General features: G+C 59.6%; 1 protein-coding gene across 4 annotated transcripts; it reads left to right on the top strand.

The window, feature by feature from the left end:
* The first annotated feature begins 407 nt into the window (after nucleotides 1-407).
* IMPDH1 (inosine monophosphate dehydrogenase 1) lies at nucleotides 408-16,944 on the top strand. Of its 4 annotated transcripts, none has more exons than XM_037049265.1 (16): nucleotides 408-699; nucleotides 5,149-5,250; nucleotides 7,570-7,618; nucleotides 9,508-9,609; nucleotides 9,757-9,831; nucleotides 10,136-10,342; nucleotides 10,478-10,565; nucleotides 11,362-11,561; nucleotides 12,201-12,291; nucleotides 12,529-12,624; nucleotides 13,932-14,075; nucleotides 14,187-14,331; nucleotides 14,653-14,796; nucleotides 14,926-15,009; nucleotides 15,550-15,566; nucleotides 16,207-16,944. In XM_037049265.1, the coding sequence occupies exons 1-16, from the start codon at nucleotides 530-532 to the stop codon at nucleotides 16,305-16,307; spliced, it is 1,815 nt and encodes a 604-aa protein (XP_036905160.1). In that variant the 5' UTR covers nucleotides 408-529; the 3' UTR covers nucleotides 16,308-16,944. The 4 variants fall into 4 exon arrangements, with proteins under 4 accessions (XP_036905160.1, XP_036905161.1, XP_036905163.1 ...); XM_037049266.1 differs by having other exon boundaries at nucleotides 5,152-5,250; XM_037049268.1 differs by lacking the exon at nucleotides 15,550-15,566.
* The last annotated feature ends 2,440 nt before the right edge of the window (nucleotides 16,945-19,384 follow it).

Here is a 19,384-nt window from a genome sequence, read left to right on the forward strand (position 1 = left end):
CCAGGGCTAAGGATCTGTGTTGGATAGGCAAAGTGGTCGACAGCAGAAGGAAGTGGGTGGCCCCTGCCCATCTTGCCCTGACCGGGGAGGCCTGCGGCTAGCTGGTAGGAGGCGCGCCTAAGTAGCAGGCTTACGTTTGAAACAGGCATAGGGACCGGCACAAAACACGAAGAAAACCCCGGGGTCCGGAGACACATTGCCCTCCTTTCCTTTTCTGGTTTTCTTCGGAAGGAACCAAGAGAACCGGGAAGGCCTGGAAGGCGGCGGAGGGGCAGAGGTCCCCTCACTGATTCCTGGTTGGGAGAGCCCGGCTGAGTCCCTGCGGCCGCGTGGAGGGCCCGGGAGGGGGCGGGCCGGGGCGGAGTCTGGAGGGCTCCGGGTCCTCCCTCCCCGGAGCTGCCCCGCCCCCGGCTCGCGATCCCGGTCCAGGGAACTCCGGCCGGGACGCAGCGGCGCGCTCACACCCCAGCGGGGGCCCGGGGAGCCTCTGGAGGAGCGGCTTCTACCCTCCCCGGAGCGTGGGCTCTGCATGGAGGGGCTGCTCGCCCAGCCCGTGGGGTCGGGGCCACTCCCGCCGCTGCTGCCGGGAGGCAGAGCTGCCGCTGTTCCGGAGCCTGGGACCGGGCAACACACGGGACACGAGACGGTGGCGCAGCGGTGCAGCGCCCGCCTGCTGCAGGACGGCTACGAGCCCGAGAGGTGACGCCCAGGGCAGAGCGCGCGGGGCGCGTCCGGGGCGGGCGCAGCGGCTCCGGAACCCGGCAGCGCTGCGGGGAGGGGAGGGCAGACCCCACTACCCTGGCCCTCGGACCTGAAACCAGACTCAGGTGCCGCGCACCCAGCTTTGGCTGGGGCATGCAGAAGGGCACTGCAAAGTTCGGTGCGGCTTCGCACCGGGGAGCAAATCGGAAAAACGCTTCCTAGAATCTTAGCCCTGGATCAGACTTCGACTACACACTGACACCAGGCCCAAGCGGCTTCAACTGCAGGGGTTCAAAAGGGGCTTGTTGGAGTCCCTGTCCAACTTTGCTTACTCCTTCTTAGCTGTTTCCTCCTAGAACTATCTTCAGAGCCTTCTTACTGGCAGGTGTGGGTGTCCAGATGGATGGCCTCCTCAAAGCTGGGTGAGGATACAGTCCTCTCCTTACCATTCACCGAGTCTGATAAGGCTGCTGGCCCAGCTCACTGCACGGTCTCTCCTTAAGTTTCAGGACCCTCTCCTCACCTTGGTCTGCCAGAGTGTGTAAGGGGCATCGGAGACAGAGTGGGGGTGTTGAGCTGGGAGCGGGATGGAGCGGAGGAGGCTGGCTGAAAAGGAGACAGTGAATAATCTCTAGATTGTATCACAGCTTGAAATGCAATCCCACTATCCTTCCGGTCCAGAGGATTTGGTCGTCTTTCTCTGCTCCATCTGTTGGTGCTCAGCAGCCTGGGGAGGTGACCTGGAAGCTGGGTTTGCTGCGGGGTGTGCGGGGCTGGCGGGGGGGGGGGGGGGGGGGGGGGGGGGNGGGGGGGGGGGGGGGGGGGGGGGGGGGGGGGGGGGGGGGGGGGGGGGGGGGGGAGGACAGGCTGAGGGGCGCGGTTAGGGCGGAATTAGCCCTGCAGCTCTGCCCAGGGGCTGGTTTATTATGTAAGAACTTTTAAGGGCTTAAGGGGCTGCCGGGTGAAGCCTGGTGGCTCTTGCCTCGGTAAGCTGGCTCTTTAGAATTGATTCAGGTTTGGGCCACCTTCTCCTTCCTCCCATGCTAGAAACCCAGCTACTAGGGCTCAAGGTCCAGGGAGAGAGGGAGAGGCCAGGGGAGGTGAGGGAATGGGCTGGGGCACCTGGAGCCTGAGGGAGGCGGTGCCTTGGCCACAGCAGGTGTTGTAGAACTATCATTTCGGAATTCTCTCGGAATTCAGGCCCAGCCCACACAGGAGCATCCCTTCTCTGCCCACAGCGGCCATCCCCACCTTACACCAAGCTCCACATAGCCTGTGTAAAACCTGAGCCCCAGGCAGGTGGTGTAATGAGATTCAAAACCTGCTGGCTAGACCTCCATCTGCCATCACTGGCTTAGGGCTGTGGCACCCTTAGAGCCGTGGAAGAGGGCCGGGTTCCGTGAGAAGTCCTGGGTTTGGGGTCGGAACTACTGCTCTCTGGTGTGTGCTTGGGCAGCCCTGTCCCCTGTTCCAGCTCAACAACGCCAATGTTGTTATTGCCACCCCCTCTGCCACCTCCCCACCCCCAGAACTCCCCCAATCCTCCTCTTAAACGTGTTTTGAAATCTTGTCCATTCAAACAGCCCAGACCAGATAAAGACCTCCAGGCTCCCTGCATGGACCCTGGTGCCCAGCTAGGACACCGGTCCCCTGCTATCCTGAGGAAGGGGCTGGAAGGGGCTTAGGCTTGCTCTCCTGCCCTGTTGCCCTCACAGCTGCTAGGTGGGGAGTCTCAAGGGACCAGCAGCCCTTCCTTGGGCTGAGGAGGCCCACTGGTTGCCTGGGTGTCTCCTCCCCAAGGAGGAAGTGGCTAGGGAAGATCAGGAAGAGGGAGGAGGAAAGGGGGGAGGAAGGGGGCAGAGTGGATTAACAGTCTCTGGAAAAGGACAGCCTAACCCAGGGCTGAGCCCAGCAGCTTAAGAGTAATGAGGAGCCTTGACATAGGTCAAATCTGATGGGAGTGTGGGGCAGCAGGAGATGGGGACTGGGGCTGTAAGGTCTGTTGTCACCAGGAAGGAGACCCTCCCCACAACTCAGCCCAGCAGCCTCCTCCCTTGGGTCTGAGTTCTAGGCTTGGGCACCTGTTACTAGAGATGGCGGAGCCCAGCTGCTGTGCTGGACTGCAGCTCTGGTGGAGCCCTGAATAGTCCCCTAGCCACTTCTGACCCAGAGCAAATTCCTTAGAGCCCCAGGGAGACCTCAGGGACAGCCTGTGCTCTGCGCCTGCAGTGCCTTTACCCGTAGTAACTCTGACTAGCCAGGGTGCTTTCTCTGGCTGGTCCCTCTACTCTGCCTTCAGGTGACCAGTAAGAGGTTCTAGAACTGGTTCCCTCAGAACAACTCCTGTCCTGCATATGGCACATGCCCTCCGCCTGGGTCTGTAAGAGCTGAGGAATGAGAAGTGTTCCCCAGGCGCCCTTGGCAAGCTAGCCTCGCCAAGAACCCCAGCAGGCAGGCTCCCTTTCTGCCGACACCAGAGGGCCTTCAGGGACCCCCGTCAGGAGACCTCCTGGGAGCTCCACTCACTGGTGGGGATGGTGTGTGCCATTGCCGACCCCCCAGTAAGAGGAAAGAGGATGCTGCAGAAATCTATGAACTACTCCAGCACCCCTGGCCTCGTGGGCCTCATCGCCCTAGCTCTGCGGGAAGCCTCCTGCCCCCTCTGCATGCAGCTGGAACAGTCAGTGTTTTCCTGGTTGGGTGTGTGTGTGTGAGGTGTCACTGGGGGAGGCTGGGCATCCCAGGCAGCCTCCCCCTGGGCCTGGCTGCCACCACACTGCTGAGAGGTAAACAAACCCAGCCTCCCAGGGCTGGAGTGGGAGGGAGGGAGCGCCACAGGCAGCCACCTTGCCAGGGAGAGGACTGTATTCCTGCCCAGCCTCTCTCTCGCCTCGACAAGAAGTGAGCTGTGGGGACCACAAGAGGAGGAGGGAGGGAAGAACAGGGGAGCTTGGGTGGGGGATCTACTCTAGTTTTGGTCCGAGAGTAGCATTAGCAGTTCTGGTCACCTAAGACACAGGTGGCAAACACAAGGCCCGCAGACCGAATCTGTCCCTCCACCTTGTTTTATCCTGCCTGCACCTTGTTTCTACCTGGTGGCAGTGATGAGCTCTTGCTTAACTGTTGAGGAGTAGTGACATTTATACAGCCCTAAAATTACATCCGGCCTTTTGAAGGCAACTGCGAGGCTGATGTGCCCCCCCCAACATGAGTTTGACACCCCTGCCCGAGAGGGAAGGGTCTGTCCGCTGCCACCCCCTCTCCTCCCATGCGGATCAGTTTGCTGTCTAATCTGCCTGCCCCTTTGTAGGAGTCTGAGTCTTGCTGGGTCCATAGGACCATCAGATGTCTGCTTTGGCTACTTCTCAAAACATCTCTAGGCTTTGTCCTAATTTGTGTGCGTACTTACTTGTGTAAGTCAGGCCTGTGAGCCTCGTTCTTTTCCCACAACCTAACCTCCCACAAAACACATTTCTCCCTCTGGTATTCATACCGCTTTCGGAGCTGGGGACAGGCATGTCAGACTGAAGAACTGGGCAAGAGTCAGAGGCAGTACCCCCTCCACCTCCTTGCTTTCTGAAATGTGGATTTTGCATCTGTAAAGTGGGGATACCTGATAGTTGGCAATTAATAGGTTATAGAATGAATGTGATCATTTATGAAAAATGCCTTGTAAACTGCAGAGGGCTTTCAAGGCCACCCTAAGGTCAGGGAGTGCCACTGTTAGGGGTGTCCTCCTTCTAGCAATAATGTTGGGTTGATGGGGGGGGCGGGGCGGGCAGGCTACACTGGAGGGAGTGTGCATCTTCAAACTCCTGTGTGATAGGCAGCTGTTGGCCCAGGCAGTTCCTCAGAGCTTCGGACTTCTGATCAGAGTCTGGGCCTTAGTCTTGGGGAAAGGCAAACCTTGTTAGAGGTACCCCTAGGGCTGGGGAATAGGTCCAGGGAGACTCAGGCCGTTGGAAACCGGGTGGACTGGGGTGGCCCAAGCAGGAGGCAAACCTGGGGACCCGCTGCAAAGGCCTAGGAGGCGGGACCAGGAGCGCGGAGGGGGCGTGTCCCGTCCTGGCTCAGCCCCCACCCCCACTGAACTCATATCCCTTTTCCTCAAGCCTGGCCCACCGGGCCACTGTGCCACTGCAGGTGGCTCGAAATGCGCGCGCACAGGGTGGCAGCCGGGCCGGGCTCTTCAAGGCCCTTTGTGCGGAGCTGGGCGGAGGCGGCGGACTCCCAGGGGAGGGACTAGAGCAGAGGGCGGTGCCCGGGGCCCTCCTGGCCGCAGCAGCAGCCCCCGCCCCCCGGCCCTCCCGGTCCGCCTCACCCGAGGCCGCAGCGTGGCCGCGCGTCAGCAGCAGCAGCAGCAGGAGCAGCAGCAGCAGCAGCACCACAGCAGCCGCAGCGGGGCGGCCCGCGCGGATGTTTATGTCGGGCCGCGGTGTCTCTCAGCAGCATGGCGGATTACCTGATCAGCGGAGGCACCGGCTACGTGCCCGAGGATGGGCTCACTGCGCAGCAGCTGTTCGCCAACGCCGACGGTCTCACCTACAAGTAAGCGCAGGGGCCTCGGCCCCGCTTGGGTGCACGAACCAGCGTTGTGGTCCCCCGGCTCCGGCCCTGCACATGAACCGCTTCCCCTTCGGTGACAACCACGTTCCCGGGCCGGATACGGGCCCCTTGGGCGGGGAGGGGCAGTGGGGAGGGCCGGGCAAGGGAAGGAAGGCCGCGCGTGCAGAGAGCAGACGGACGTGGCACAGCAACAGCGCGGCCCTAGGTGCCATACCCCGTTTCTGGCTGGATCCGGTCCCCTCCCCCTCTCATGGGCATCTTGGCTGCACAGAGGGGCCTTGGGGCGCGTGGGAACAGGAGATGTGGGAGTTACTGAGACTTTTACCAGACCTCGGCCCAGGACATCCTCTCTCTGTTTCACTCGCAGCGTCGCGAGGAGGTCAGCGTGGTCCTGGGGCCCAGCTACGACTGCTGCTTGGGTGTAGCCCCCCAGAGAGACCCCGTTAGACAGTAGGGATGGTTCCTTTTTTCCACTTCCCAGCCCTCTTTCCACTTGGCCCCTGCCAGTCCACAGTTAGCACTACTGCCCCCACGGGCATGAGTATTCTGTGACTGCCTCCCCTAAGTCCACCCCACAGGGGAATTTGGAGGAGATGAACTATGTATTTGCCTCTGGCTTAGTTTGCTTTTCCAAGGGCCCTGGACCGGTTGTCCTGCCGGCTGCAGGCCTGGCACTGGCTCTCCTCCTGGCTGCAGGACTGTGCCCATGCCAGGAAGGAGCATCGGAACATCGGACCCGGGTGGAGTGGGTATGCTGGCCAGCCAAGAGCACTCGCCTCCCCCCCCCTCCTCCCCCATCTCCTGCCGGTCCCTGCCCTTGCCTGTGAGCACTCCTGCTGGGCAGGCAGTTTCCCTAGACACCAAAATACCAGGTCACTCCTGAGGAGCGTCTCCTCCTGCCTGCCTGTAGCTGGGGTGCGGGCCAGGTGAGGGGTGTATATAATACCTAGAAAATGCCAATCAGCCCAGACTCTTGCATTTCTTCTCCAGCCTCTACATGTGTCACACCGCTTCTTTGCTGTACAGAAGGAAGGGCTACCAAGGGGCAGGGGTACTTAGGAATTTCTTCTTTCCTGGTCTTTGATGAGTGGGGAGAGAGTTATCTCTTTGGTGTGTTTTTTCACTGGAGTCTGCCAAGGAAACCCCTTGAGGAAATTTCTAGGAGTTGCTCTTGGCCCTGAGGCAGGTTAAAGACCCTGCCCCTCCCATTCACCCTGTTGCTTTTCCTTCCTGTGCTGGGGTGCCTGCTGCTTTGCTTAGTCAGGTTGGGAGCATTCCTGAAATCTGGAGCATTTGCTTTGTAGTGTGTCTGGCAAGGCCCTGTGATTTCAGGTGTATTGAGCCCAGGCGAGCCCCTGGGCTGTGGCACTGTGCTTCGCCTCACTCGTGCTGGCCTCCACCCTTCTTCTGGGGCTTGCTGTGACCGTGGCCCACTCTTTGGCTGGGGCCCCAGAGTTCTCGTCCTAACCATAAGGCCCCTTCCTCTCCTTTCCCCCCTCCAGCCACGTCTGTTGGTGGCTCCAGTCCAACTGGGCAGGCACTCACCGATGCCTACTCTGTCGGAACATGCCCTGCCCTGGTACAGCTTGTGTGAGCTGCACGGCCCTGACCCTCAGCTGCGTGCATCTTCTCCTCTGTGGTGTTCGTGTCATGCTGCACTTCTAAATTGTTCTCACGTTCATTCCGTGTTGACTTATTGCCCCTCCCTATCAAAATTGAGAAGTTTTGCCCTGGCTCAGTGGGTTGGGCATCATCCCACAAGCCAAAGGGTGTCACCAGTTCAATTCCTGGTCTCAGGACACACAGGCCTGCGTTGTGGGCCAGGTCCCCCAGTTGGGGATGTATGAGAAGCCACCCATCAATGTTTATCTTGCACATCGATGTTTCTCTCCTTCTCTTTCCCTCTCTTTAAAAATAAGTAAAAAATAAATAAAATCTTTAAAAAAAGATGGAGAAGTTTTCAAGGGCAAGCACTGTATCTGCTATCCGTGGCATTGTGGGAACTTCCGTGTCCCTTGAGGAACTCTGAGCCCTGGAGGCAGTGGACACCGCGGGCAAACTGCCTTGCTGGTGCCCCGGGCCCACAGGCCTTCCTTTGGCCGTAGCTCTCTGAGCTGGAGTCAGCAAGATGTTAGCAGGGGGAGCACAAGGGTGCTTCAGCCCCAAAGGGGCAGCAGGGGTCAGAGGGTCCCAGTCTCTGCCCCTCTCCCCAACTCCATGCTGCCTCCCGTGGCATGGCAGGCCCTGTCCCTTTCGGGCACCCCTTCTCACCCAGTAACACTCACTTTTCTCTCTTCATAGCGACTTCCTGATTCTCCCAGGATTCATAGACTTCATAGCTGATGAGGTGGTGAGTACCTCTTCTGCTGGCCAGGAGGAGAGGGGCTGTGCCTATGATGGAAGAGGCTGATTTCTTGCTCAAGGGGGGGATGTGGGAGAGACTTTTCTCGGGAAGGTGGTGGGTGTATCCTTTATTGCTGCCAGAGAAGCTGGCACAGTGCAATGAGTTATGCTCAGTGGGGCAGAGGCAGCTGGGGGACTCAGGTGGTGGGCCTGGCGTAGGGTCAGAGGGTTCTCCTTCACTGACAGAGCCAGCCATGAGGTTCAGAAGGTCCTGGGAGGGCGTGGGCATGCACATGGCTGCCTTATTATCACAGACCAGAAGGATGTGGTATCGCCTAAAATGCTGAGTAAGGACATGATAGAAGTTGGTAAAATTATGGAGACTTTGAATGATGGGGACACACTTGTTCATGGATCCAAATATATAAGAATTGGCAAGAGGTTGAAGAAGTTGTACTTGCGACAGTTCCAAGGAAACACGGGTCCTTGTTCGCTGGAGGGGCTCAGCTGTAAGCCACGTGAAGGGACAATGCCCTTTATGTAATTAACACATGACACACTCACAGAATCTAGGGGGTAGGGCTCGTGATGTAGTGCATTACACAGCAATCAGTCTATGATGAGTTCGTACACACAAAATAATCATTCCTCTTGTCACTGTTACCACTGAGTTTACTTAGGTCTGGTCCTCAGGAAAGGGCAGAGGGCCTGCGTGTGCCCGGGTCACTTACACAATGGAGAAGTGCACTCCAAGCTGTGTAGCCAGTGCTGACCCAAACAGATTTTTAAAGGGAAATTTGGGCTGTTCTTGATATTTGCCTTAGGACAGCAACCAGGAAGCCTTCTTGGCTCAGCTGTTCAGCTTAACAAAGGTTACCAAGCACACTGGCTTTGTGCCAGACCCTGGGCAGTGTGCTAGGAAAAGAGAGATGGAGAAGATCTCTCCTGGCCACCCACAGTGTCACGCCCTGTGGCCTCTGTGGGAAGGCTGTGCTCTTCTGCGGTGTCATGGGAGGGGAGAAGGAGGAGTCTTCTAGATTCTGGGTTCAGGGTTCTGAACCAGGGTCTGTGGATGGACTTCAGGGGCTTGTGAACCTCCAAAGATTATACACCAAAGTCTGTGTTTGCGCGTTCTGGGGTCTGGGATCCATAGTGGGTGGCCTGGATGGCAGGATCTGGCCCTATCTACCATTCATAGGCAGGTGGCTCCCGAATGCGAACTTGCAACCTTGACCTTTCCTTGAACTGCAGTGCCTTAGTCATCTACTCTCCTGGATGCCTGAAGACTCCTTCTCCTGCCTCGCTCCCCCAGGCATCAGCAATTTCCACCTGGACCTGCCTCTCCTTTTCCTGAGATACACTCCCACCCTATGGCGTCTCTTCTCAGAATCTAATCTAAGCTCCTACCCTTGGCTTTCAAGGCTACAGTCCCTTGCCCCCACCCCCACCTGCCTCTCACCTCTCGGCCCCATGGCCCCTGCCCCTCTCCCTTCCCTCTACTCCACTAGCCTTTTTCTTTCTTAAACACACCGCAGCAAGACTTGGACTCTGAGACTGCTTTCACAAAGGGCTCCCTCTGCCTGGAGCGATAGTCCCTTGGACTTTGACTGGCTTTTACTTGTTATGTCCCAAGAAAGAGGCTTCCCCAGCCACCATGTTCCTCTTTCCAAGGGCACTCCGCTTTCTTGCTTTTCTTTGGAGCCTTCATCCTGACTGAAATCATTTCCACATGTGTTTTCAGTAGATTTTAAACTCTGGGAGCAATAGCAGGGGCCTCACCCACTATGTTCACTGCTATATTCCCAGGCGTGTCCTGGTGCCAGGTACACGCAGAAGCTTGGTAAATGTTTGCTGAGTGAACAATAAAGCTCACATAGACCATGCCTTCACCCTCAGGACCTGACTTCGGCTCTGACTCGGAAGATCACACTGAAGACGCCGCTGATCTCCTCCCCCATGGACACTGTGACAGAGGCCGACATGGCCATCGCTATGGCTGTGAGTCGAGCACCTGGGTGGGCATCCCAGGGTTGAAGGGATTGAATAGGGTGGGCTGGTATCTGGAGGAATGGGAATCAGAGGTGGGGTGTGCAGAGCAAGGAGGACGGGGCTCCTTGCTCTGACCCTGCTTCCCCTCCACCCCAGCTGATGGGCGGTATTGGGTTCATTCACCATAACTGCACTCCGGAGTTCCAGGCCAATGAGGTGCGGAAGGTCAAGGCAAGTACCAGACCCCTCCCCAGAAAGGAGATGCCACCTGGCGGCCCCCCACTCACAGACCCTCTCAGCCTCCCTTGCCAGCCTCACAGGCTGGTGCATTCCCCAGCTGATTGCTATGGGGTCTTGTTTACCCTTCTCCACATGGGGGCACAGGGCCTAGCCCTCATTTCCCATGGGTCCCTCACCCCATTGAGGGCCCTGGCTCCTCTGTGTCAAGGCCAGGCCCGCTCTGCCCACCTGTGATTAGGCTGTGCACCACCTCCGCTACCTCCCAGCCTTTTCCTCCCCCTGTCTTTGCCCACAGAAATTTGAACAGGGCTTCATCACAGACCCCGTGGTGCTGAGCCCCTCGCACACCGTGGGCGACGTGCTGGAGGCCAAGATCCGGCATGGCTTCTCTGGCATCCCCATCACGGAGACAGGCACCATGGGTAGCAAGCTGGTGGGCATCGTCACCTCCCGAGACATTGACTTTCTTGCAGAGAAGGAGCACACCACCCTCCTCAGTGAGGTACCTGTAGGGCAGGGAAAGCTTGGCTGGGGCAGAGAGAGGACCCCAAGGTGTCTGTGACCGAGGACCAGAGGGAGGTCTGGCTCCCTTCTCTCTCACCTGCCAACCTGCAGGCAAATGTTCCTGGCCCCACAGGTGATGACAACACGGAATGAGTTGGTGGTGGCTCCAGCAGGTGTGACGTTGAAAGAGGCAAATGAGATCCTGCAGCGCAGTAAGAGAGGTACCAGGAAGTAGGCAGGAAGCCCAAGCCCCCCAGCCTGGCTCCCTGTACCCCAGTCCCCCAATTCCTTCACAGCCTTGCGGGTTGTCCCAGCAACCCGACCAGGCCTTGGGGAAGGTTTGAGAGACTGCAGCCTGGAGTGTGATTCCTGAGGTCCTTTTTTTGGCTTAGGAAAGCCTGCCCCTTATTCAGCATCTTCAGGATGTCTCCCCCCAAACTAGTTCTGTGAAATGTTCATTATGAAAAAAGGGCTCTTACAAGTGTGAAAAATGCCCTTGTCTGTAGTCCTCATCTTGTGTGAAGAACTGTCCATTCACTTATTGAAGGCTCAGAGAGGCCCAGCAGTTGAATGTATTTGACAATATTCTTTAGGTCCCTGTGGGAGGCACTTAGACGTGCTCCCCCGGCCCCCACTGGAGTGTTCCCTGGGATTGGAATTGTACAGGGCATGTGCTCCTCCCTGCAGGGCGGCCTCACACATGTGCCCTGGCTGGGTGTTTTCAACCATGGTGGCCTGTGGCCCAGCAGGTGAGAGGCTGCCCACCCCACCCTGGCCAGGCCGCGGGGCTGGGAGAGCTCCAGGAGCCCACTGCCTGTGAGGTTTTTTTGCTCCTTGTTCCTTGAGAAGAGGTCCAGGTCCCGAGGAGCGCTTGCTGGGTGGGTGCTGTCACCTAGCGGCTGGTTTGGGTACTTCAGTGGAATCTCTGGCGTGGGCTGTGCCCCCACTTCAGCCCGTCCCCGTCCCCCCCCAGGCTGCTCCTTCATCTCACCATCTCACCTTTGCATTCCCCCGCAGGGAAGCTGCCCATTGTCAACGATCAAGATGAACTAGTAGCCATCATTGCCCGCACCGACCTGAAGAAGAACCGGGACTACCCCCTAGCCTCTAAGGATTCCCACAAGCAACTCCTGTGCGGGGCGGCTGTGGGCACGCGCGAGGACGACAAATACCGCCTGGACCTGCTCACCCAGGCGGGCACCGATGTCATCGTGCTGGTACGGGCACTGCCCTGGAGTTGGAGGGGTTCAGTGGAGGAGAGGCCTCGGAAGCCCCGGGTTCGCCTCTAGTTAAGCCTGGAGTCAGAATTGGGAGAGTCAGTGGGACCCTGGCAGCTGCGGCCAGCTGTGGGCCCTCTGAGGACCTCCGGGCTGCTCCCAAGCTGACCTTAACGGCTATAGCTCACAGGGAGAACCCCCCCACTTGCCAGGCCCTGCACGAAGACCTTGAGTCTCATTTAATCCTCCCAGCAGCCCCCTGGGGTCGGATTACCACGCCCCTTGTCAGATGAAGAAACTGGAGACTGAGGAGGTTAAGCCCTTGCCTTCCGGTAGTGGGTAGCGGGAAGCGAGGTGGAAGCAAGGTGCAGCGGGTCTGTCCGAGGAAGGTGGGCGTGGAAGGGATCGTCTGCCCTGCAGGCCTGCACTAACGGTGTTTAACCTTTTGGGGAAGTGGGCTCTTTTGAGAATCAGCTGAGAGCTGTCAAATGCCTTCCCAGGGGAAGAACAAAAAGAACATTTTCACAACACTTTGTATGCGGTTTCAGGAGTTTGTCCTGTCAAGACACTCAGGAGTCCCCTCCCCCGGGGCGGACCCTCAGCCGCCGCAGCCTAAGCTGCCCTGTTCCCTCCCCTCAGGACTCATCCCAGGGGAACTCTGCCTACCAGATCGCCATGGTCCACTATATCAAGCAGAAGTACCCCCACCTTCAGGTGATTGGGGGGAACGGTGAGTGTGGAGCCCCCTCTCACCGCTGGCCCTCACCCCCTCACTGTGTAACTTCCTGTCCCCCAGGTGGTGGCACCACTTCTGCAGGGGAGGCAGGGGGCGTTGAATGAGTGGGCTTTGGTCATTGTAGGTTGGGGATGGCGGGGACAGACTGGGGTCCCAGGGAGCCCCAGGGCAGGGCGGGGGCGTCCTCACACTGTTCCTCTTCCTCTGGCCCTCCCTCCCTCCCCCCTGCAGTGGTGACGGCAGCTCAGGCCAAGAATCTGATCGACGCTGGAGTGGACGGGCTGCGTGTGGGCATGGGCTGCGGCTCCATCTGCATCACCCAAGAAGGTGGGTGTCGGTAGGAAAGTGACTGCCACTTGGAACACCGCACTGGCCCTCCGCAGGCCCCGGGACTCGCTCTTGTCCCATGGATGCGTGCTGGGTGCTTGCTCTGCCAGGCTCCTTCCTGGGACGGTGGATGCGGGGGTGACCCGGCCTCGGACTCTCCCTGTCTGGCCCACTCACTCGGGAGGAGCACGGGTGAGACAAAGTCCCCGAGGGATTTCGGTGTGTGCCAGCCTGCTTTGCAGATTCTGGTCGTGGAGGCTCAGGCTAGAGGCCCAAGGCTGGTGTGACTGCTTCTCTGGGGGGCTCGTTGGAACCCCACTCAGGGTTTGTTTGGATCAGCTCTGTGACAAGGCAGAGACTTAAGACAGGAAGACAGCATGCCCTTGAATGCTAAGGTTATATACATCATCACCACGTGGTGATGGGGGGGAGGGTTCCGCTAAAGATTCCTGGACATGGAGAGAGGGAGAGTGGGACCCTGACATGTGCCCCCATGTGGCTGAGGGGTGCTCCCTGCAGCCAGGTGCCTGACTGGTGGGTCCTTGTTTGGCCCGAGGGAACGGGCCTGGGCCCTCTAATGCAGGTCATTTCCCCAGAACACTGGGTGGCCCATTTGGGCTTCTCTGCCCGAAACATCTCCCTTTCTGGTCCTCAAAGCCTCTGCTTTTCAGTGTCTGCCCTTCACTGTAGCTGACCGCTGTGGTGAAAGGGGGCCTTCCACTGAGTCACTTAATTATAATCGGGCGCCTGCTCTGTGTCAGGCCCAGTTCTGAACCCTGGGATGCAAGAGGGACATAATGAAAGACCCCTCTGGAGAGGGGTCCCAACTGTGCCCTGCTCTGTCTGGCCTCACGCCCTTTCCTGGATAAGTGCTAGTTCCTTAGAATTCCCACTTAAAACCTCTCACTTAAGGACCTCGGGCAATTAAACAGATGAAAACAGATAAAAACCAGAGGAGAACAGGAGTACCTAGTAGCAGGCTTCACAAACGAAAGCTTCGAAGGGGAGCTAGTATTTGGAGAGAGGTGAGGCCCGGGCCACGGGGCCTGAGTGCGCTTCTGTGGAAGGGTCACTACCCTGCAGGCCAGTACGGACCCCTCCCCCATCAGAACTCCCCACAACGCTGTCATGGGTGGGGTGGTCTAGGTCCCTGGGATGACAATCACCCTAGTGTTATTTGCTGCCCCCTATCTTGTGCCTAGGAAACAGCATCCGGCCCTGCCCCTTTTCCTCCGCATAGGAGGGTTCAAGGAGGAAGGGGGCCCCTCTGTTGCGGTTGATGTCTCTGTCTGTGTCCCATCCCACAGTGATGGCCTGTGGTCGGCCTCAGGGCACTGCCGTGTATAAGGTGGCCGAGTACGCCCGGCGCTTCGGGGTGCCGGTCATAGCTGATGGCGGCATCCAGACGGTAGGGCATGTGGTCAAGGCCCTAGCCCTTGGAGCATCCACAGGTGAGGGGGTCTGCGGGGGGGCTGGGCAGGCCCGTGGGGGCCTGAAAGCTAGAGGGGCAATAGGAGGGCTGTGGGCCGGAGGCACTGACCCTGCCTCTCCCCCCACCACAGTGATGATGGGCTCTCTGCTCGCCGCCACCACGGAGGCGCCCGGTGAGTACTTCTTCTCGGACGGCGTGAGGCTCAAGAAGTACCGGGGCATGGGCTCCTTGGATGCCATGGAGAAGAGCAGCAGCAGCCAGAAGCGATACTTCAGGTGCCCTGCCCCTGAGCCCTGGCCCCAGGCAGAGCAGCCCACAACCCTTCAAGGGTCCATACATGCCTCTGACCTCCCCAGGTGGCACTGAATCTCCATATTATATTTCCGAAAACTGAGTCACAGGGTATGAGTTGCAGACCTGGGACCGCACCTGGGCCTCCTGACTCAGAATCCTTGCTTTTTTATGCTTTAGCCCAGGGAGTGGCTGCTTTGGGGCTCCTTCTGGGTGGTACCCCCTCTGATGGTGCCCCTGAGAGGTGGGGTGGAGTCCCTCCGAGCCGTGGGCCACCTGGCTCAGTCTCCCCGCACTCCACACAGTGAGGGGGATAAGGTGAAGATCGCACAGGGCGTCTCCGGCTCTGTCCAGGACAAAGGCTCCATTCACAAGTTCCTGCCCTACCTCATCGCGGGGATCCAGCACGGCTGCCAGGACATCGGTGCCCGGAGCCTGTCTGTCCTGCGGTGAGTGCTGTGACCAGGGGGGAGCAGGTGGGGGGCACCTGGGAGGCTCCTGGCTCCTGCATCCTCACTTCCCCCTCTCTCTCTCCTCTGCCCTTGGTGCCCTGATCTGCTCCATCAACCTGCCTGCAGGTCCAGAATGTACTCAGGGGAGCTCAAGTTTGAGAAGAGGACCATGTCGGCTCAGATTGAGGGTGGTGTCCACGGCCTGCACTCGTAAGTGGTGGCCCCTTGCCCCAGCTGGTTGGCAGGGGGTTGGGCAGGTGGGGCTGGGGTTCAGGGACCCCATGGGCCATCTGCACCCAGAGGTGGACGCTGCTGCAGGATGTTCCCATCACCCTCTCCTACAGGGCTCAGCCTGCCCTTGAACCCTGCCCTTTGCCACTAGGCAGGCAGGCCCCTCCCTTCCCCTCAGGCATCTCCCCTGAGCAGGGCACAGGAGATGCCCTCCTAGGCTCTTGGGCCCCTTCTAGGCTCCCTGCCACTTGCTCGCTTGGAAGCTTGGTGGCTGGTGGCAGGAGCTGGCAGTGTTGGGTTCCTGCTGGTGGCAGCCCCAGATGGGCAGGTAGCAGCAGGGGGCATGACCCCTCTGGCAGGGAGAAGGGCCGAGAGACAGATGCCAGGGCCAGCGCAGGGGCGACCAGGGGTGGGGGCAGTGCTAGTAGCAGGTGTGAGGCCCCGCCTGGTAGAGGGCCTGTCCCCCGAGGCATAGGCGGGCATCTAACCTGTGTCTCTTTCTGCCCCATCCTCCCATAGATATACCTTTCTGCCGTGTAAGTAACTGCGCTGCCCGGGCCAAGCCTAGAGTAGAGCAGGGGCACTCTGGGCGGGGGCCTGGGCTGGGGCAGGGGGAGGGGCGCTGCAGTGGGGGTGACACTGGGGTGTCATCGTGGGACATGGATCCCAGGACTAGCACCGCGGTGGGGGCAGCCAGCAGTGGCCCCTCCTCCGGCAGATACATCTCCTTCTGGAGCCCAGAGAGATGTCCTTGACCATGGGCTGAGGCTGCCCTGTCTTGGACTGGACCCCATGACCACAAGGGGCCTAGGCCACTGTGTGTGCAGGGCTGGGGAGGAGACTTGGGCAGCAGAGGTTCAGCTTGGTCGGAGCTCCCTCTGTGAGGATGGGCCACGCCTTCCTGAGCCGTCTCTCCACCCCCAGTGCTGAGGACAGTCCGCCCAGCTGCGGCTGTGGCCAAAGGAGTGTGGCTGTCTCAGGGTATGGGGCGGACAGAGGCTCAGGGGCTCCTGTCTCCTCCCTCCTGCCCACCACGGCTGGCGGCAGGGCTTCGGAGTTCACTGCCTCTCCTGCATCCGTGGGCTCCTGGTGCCTCTGAGCGTGGGTGGGAGGATCTGGGAAGGGAGCAGGGTCCACATGCCCACTCTCAGTTCCCCTCTTGCCTTGTCCCCACAGTTACGAGAAGCGGCTGTACTGAGGACGGTGGTGGAGGCCGAGGTGGTGGAGGGGGTGTGCCCCAGGGCCCTCCTTTAGGCACAGCCTCCCTCCCAAACTGAGGAGTCCACAGATTTGCACTACAGGTTTCCCAGCTCCTTTCAAAGGAGTGAGGAGGGGAGGCCCTGAGGGTCTGTGGCCTCTTGCTGGGCATCCCCAGAGTCGGGACTGCTCCTGGGGCCTGGCTGCCCTGGGAGCCTCTGGGTTCTCCCTTCTTCAGTCCCCCTGAGCCCCCCAATCCGGGCTCTCAGGCCCTGTGCCTGCCTCAGGTCTTTCTCGCTGCAGCCTGCTCCGTCCGGCTCCCTGCCCTGGGGCAGGCGGCCCCTCCTGGCTTCTCCTGTAGGGTACCTCCCTCCCCACCCCTACCCCAGAAATGGTGCTCTCCTGGCCCTGCCTCTGGCCCCTTCCTGGGCTGCTGCCCCCTCAGCCATGGGGCACTTTTGGGCTCCTTACCTAGGCCAGAGGGAGGTCTCTGCCCCCTTCCCCTGGCCCTAGGCTATCTGCTCCTCAGGCCGCTCCCCCTGTTGCCCGCCCTGGGGAGGAGGCAGCCCGTCCTTCCTGACTCGCCACCATCCCCAGGTGTACCACGACTGCCCTCTCCTCTCAGCTGCAGTTGAAGGCTTTAACTTTGCACACTTTGGGTCACAGTTATGTCATTGTATATGAAATAGTCTGAATAAATCAAGAGGTCGCAACTCCTCTGCCGTCCTGTTTTTGTCCCTTGTCCACTGGGCAGCTGGGCCCCCGTCCTGGCGGTGAGCTGGAGCCCGGAGCCCCATCAGAGTTGGGCCTCGAGGGGTGGGGGCAGGCCCAGCCTCCTCCTGAAAGGCGATGAGGGCATTTTGGTACTCCAGGGGCTACTGGTGCAGGTGGGCCCCACGGCAGGAGGTCTCCCAGACTCGCTGCCAGCTGGCCAGCAGCTCGTACAGATGGGCAGTGCTGCAGAGGGGGCCATCAGGCTGTGGAAGACAGACGTCGGGGGCCTCTCACCTCAGCTTCCAGAAAGCACTCAGCACTGCCTGGTAATGGCGAACGGCCCAGCCAAGCACAGATGGGATTAGAGCAAGGCCGTGGCCCTGACCGCCAGGCCTAGGGCCTCGGTCTCTTGCACTGAGCCACCCCTGTGAGTACCAGTTAGCGGGGGTGAGTTCCCACTGTGTCTGTGCAGCTCAGGACCCCGCTCAGGTCCCGCCACCAGCCCTGGACCCCTCTTGGTGGGGCAGCCCTAACACATGGGCTGCTGAGCGTCCCTGGAGTTGGGGGTCCCAGGACGTCCACATTGTCTTCCTCTGCCTCTGTTGTTGTAGTTGGGCCGTGGTCACGTGGCTGTGCCACTGAGGTCCAGACACCACTTGGGCAGAAGCCAGGAAGATGGCCTGGGGTGTTGCTGGGAGTGAGCAGAGGGTGCAGATGGCCCTTGTTCACAGTGAGGAGCCAGAAACATTCCCATGGCTGCAGTGGGGGCAGGGGCTGCCGTCGCCCACACTTGACCTGCATGTCAGAACCTGTCCCTGCCCCCCCATCCCCCCCCCTCCTGAAAGAGCCCCTTGGTCTGGGGCCGGCCTTTCGCTGCGGCACTTTCCAGCTTGGTGGTGTCACCAGGGGCGAGAAGGGAAGAGCCAGGTGGTGGGACTGTGGGGCGGGGGTTCGGAGCTGGTTTAAAAACTGCTGTAGGAGTGGTGGCAGTGTGGCCAGATCACTGAGTCTCCAGAGGCCTGGTGCCCTGGAGTCTGGGGTCTCCGTGGGCTCCCGGAGGACAACGTGGCCCAGGTGGGTTCCCCTTGTACATTGGCTCACCAGAACCGTCCAGGGAGCAACTTGGCCAACCGCTGAGGTGGGAAAGGTCTGAGGCTTTTAGAGAAACGCCATGTCTCTCTGCATCAAGGGTGTGAGTGGTTCAAAGGGAGAGCTTTCCTTTTGAACGAGACCTAATTGGCCAATTAGAGCCACCTAGCAGAATGGTTTACCGTGTCCTGGGACCTTCTGGTAACTCGAGGGATGTTAGCATGGGTTTGGTGCTTCCAGAGGAAGTTGAAACATAGTGTATGTCAAACTCACCGGGAAACCGAGAGGTCCGGGCTCACTGAAGTGGGGTGGTGTCTGGGCCCCTGGACTGCCCCTTGGCCTCAGGGGGTCCTGATGCACACCGAAGTCTGGGGATCACTTTTAGAGGAACTTCATGCATCCACTTACCTGGCTGCTGAGACTCTCCCAGGCATATGCCCTACCGCATGGCTCACTGTGGGGAGCACGTGAGATGACGCAGCATGGAAGCTCACAGGTGCTCTGTAAATGAGTCTTACCATGTCCTGTTTGGCCTCCCCTTCCCCAGGGAATGGATGCCAGGCTGGACCCAAACAACACACTCACTTTGGGTTGCACATACAGCCACAGTGGCGGAGGTCCAGGTGGGACAGAGTGTAGGAAGGTGACTTTGGGTGGACGTTCAGAGGCAGTCCCGAGCCACATTTGGGACCAAGATCACAGACTGCACGGTCAGCAGAACATGTCCACTTGGAGTTCAGCCTGGTTTGTGTGGCCCACGTGCCTTTTACCTCCCCCAGCCTGGAGCAGCGCAGCCTGCCCACCACCGACTTGAAGATGTGGCCCGCAGGTGTTGGGCCACACCTAGGTCTGGCTCCTGAGCAGCTGGCATCTGCACAAAAGTGCAGCCACCCAGGGCGCGGAGCATTCAGCAGCAGCAGGCACTGGCCAGGGCCCCAGGCTCAGGCAGTGCTAGTGCCCGTCGGCCTGCCCCGAAGTGGTTCAGCTCGCTCTCCTGCTGGCTCTCCACACCAGTGCATCAAAGTCTCTCTCTGGACAGGTACCCCCGCAGGTACTGGACTTGAAGGAGCAGGAGGAGCAGCAGCCGGGGCCGGAGGACCCTGGGAGGCCAGGCTTGCAGTGCATGTGGGTTGACTGGGACAGGACCGTATCTGTCACACTCTGGAGGACAGATGTAGGAGTGCCGGGTGGCTTTTCACAACAGGCCCAACTTCTCCTTCCACATCCCCGGGCCGAGAACAGGGGCTCTCAGGTAGCATGACCAGGCCACTCGGGAAGCACCAGACTAGCTCTCCGAGGGCCCTTTTAACTTCTCCTTCCACCCTTACCCTGAGCTTTTTGTCCCTTCAGGATT

Source organism: Sturnira hondurensis, unplaced genomic scaffold (assembly GCF_014824575.4).
Source record: "Sturnira hondurensis isolate 20B ecotype Veracruz unplaced genomic scaffold, ASM1482457v3 Scaffold0006437, whole genome shotgun sequence".
NCBI lineage: Eukaryota > Metazoa > Chordata > Mammalia > Chiroptera > Phyllostomidae > Sturnira > Sturnira hondurensis.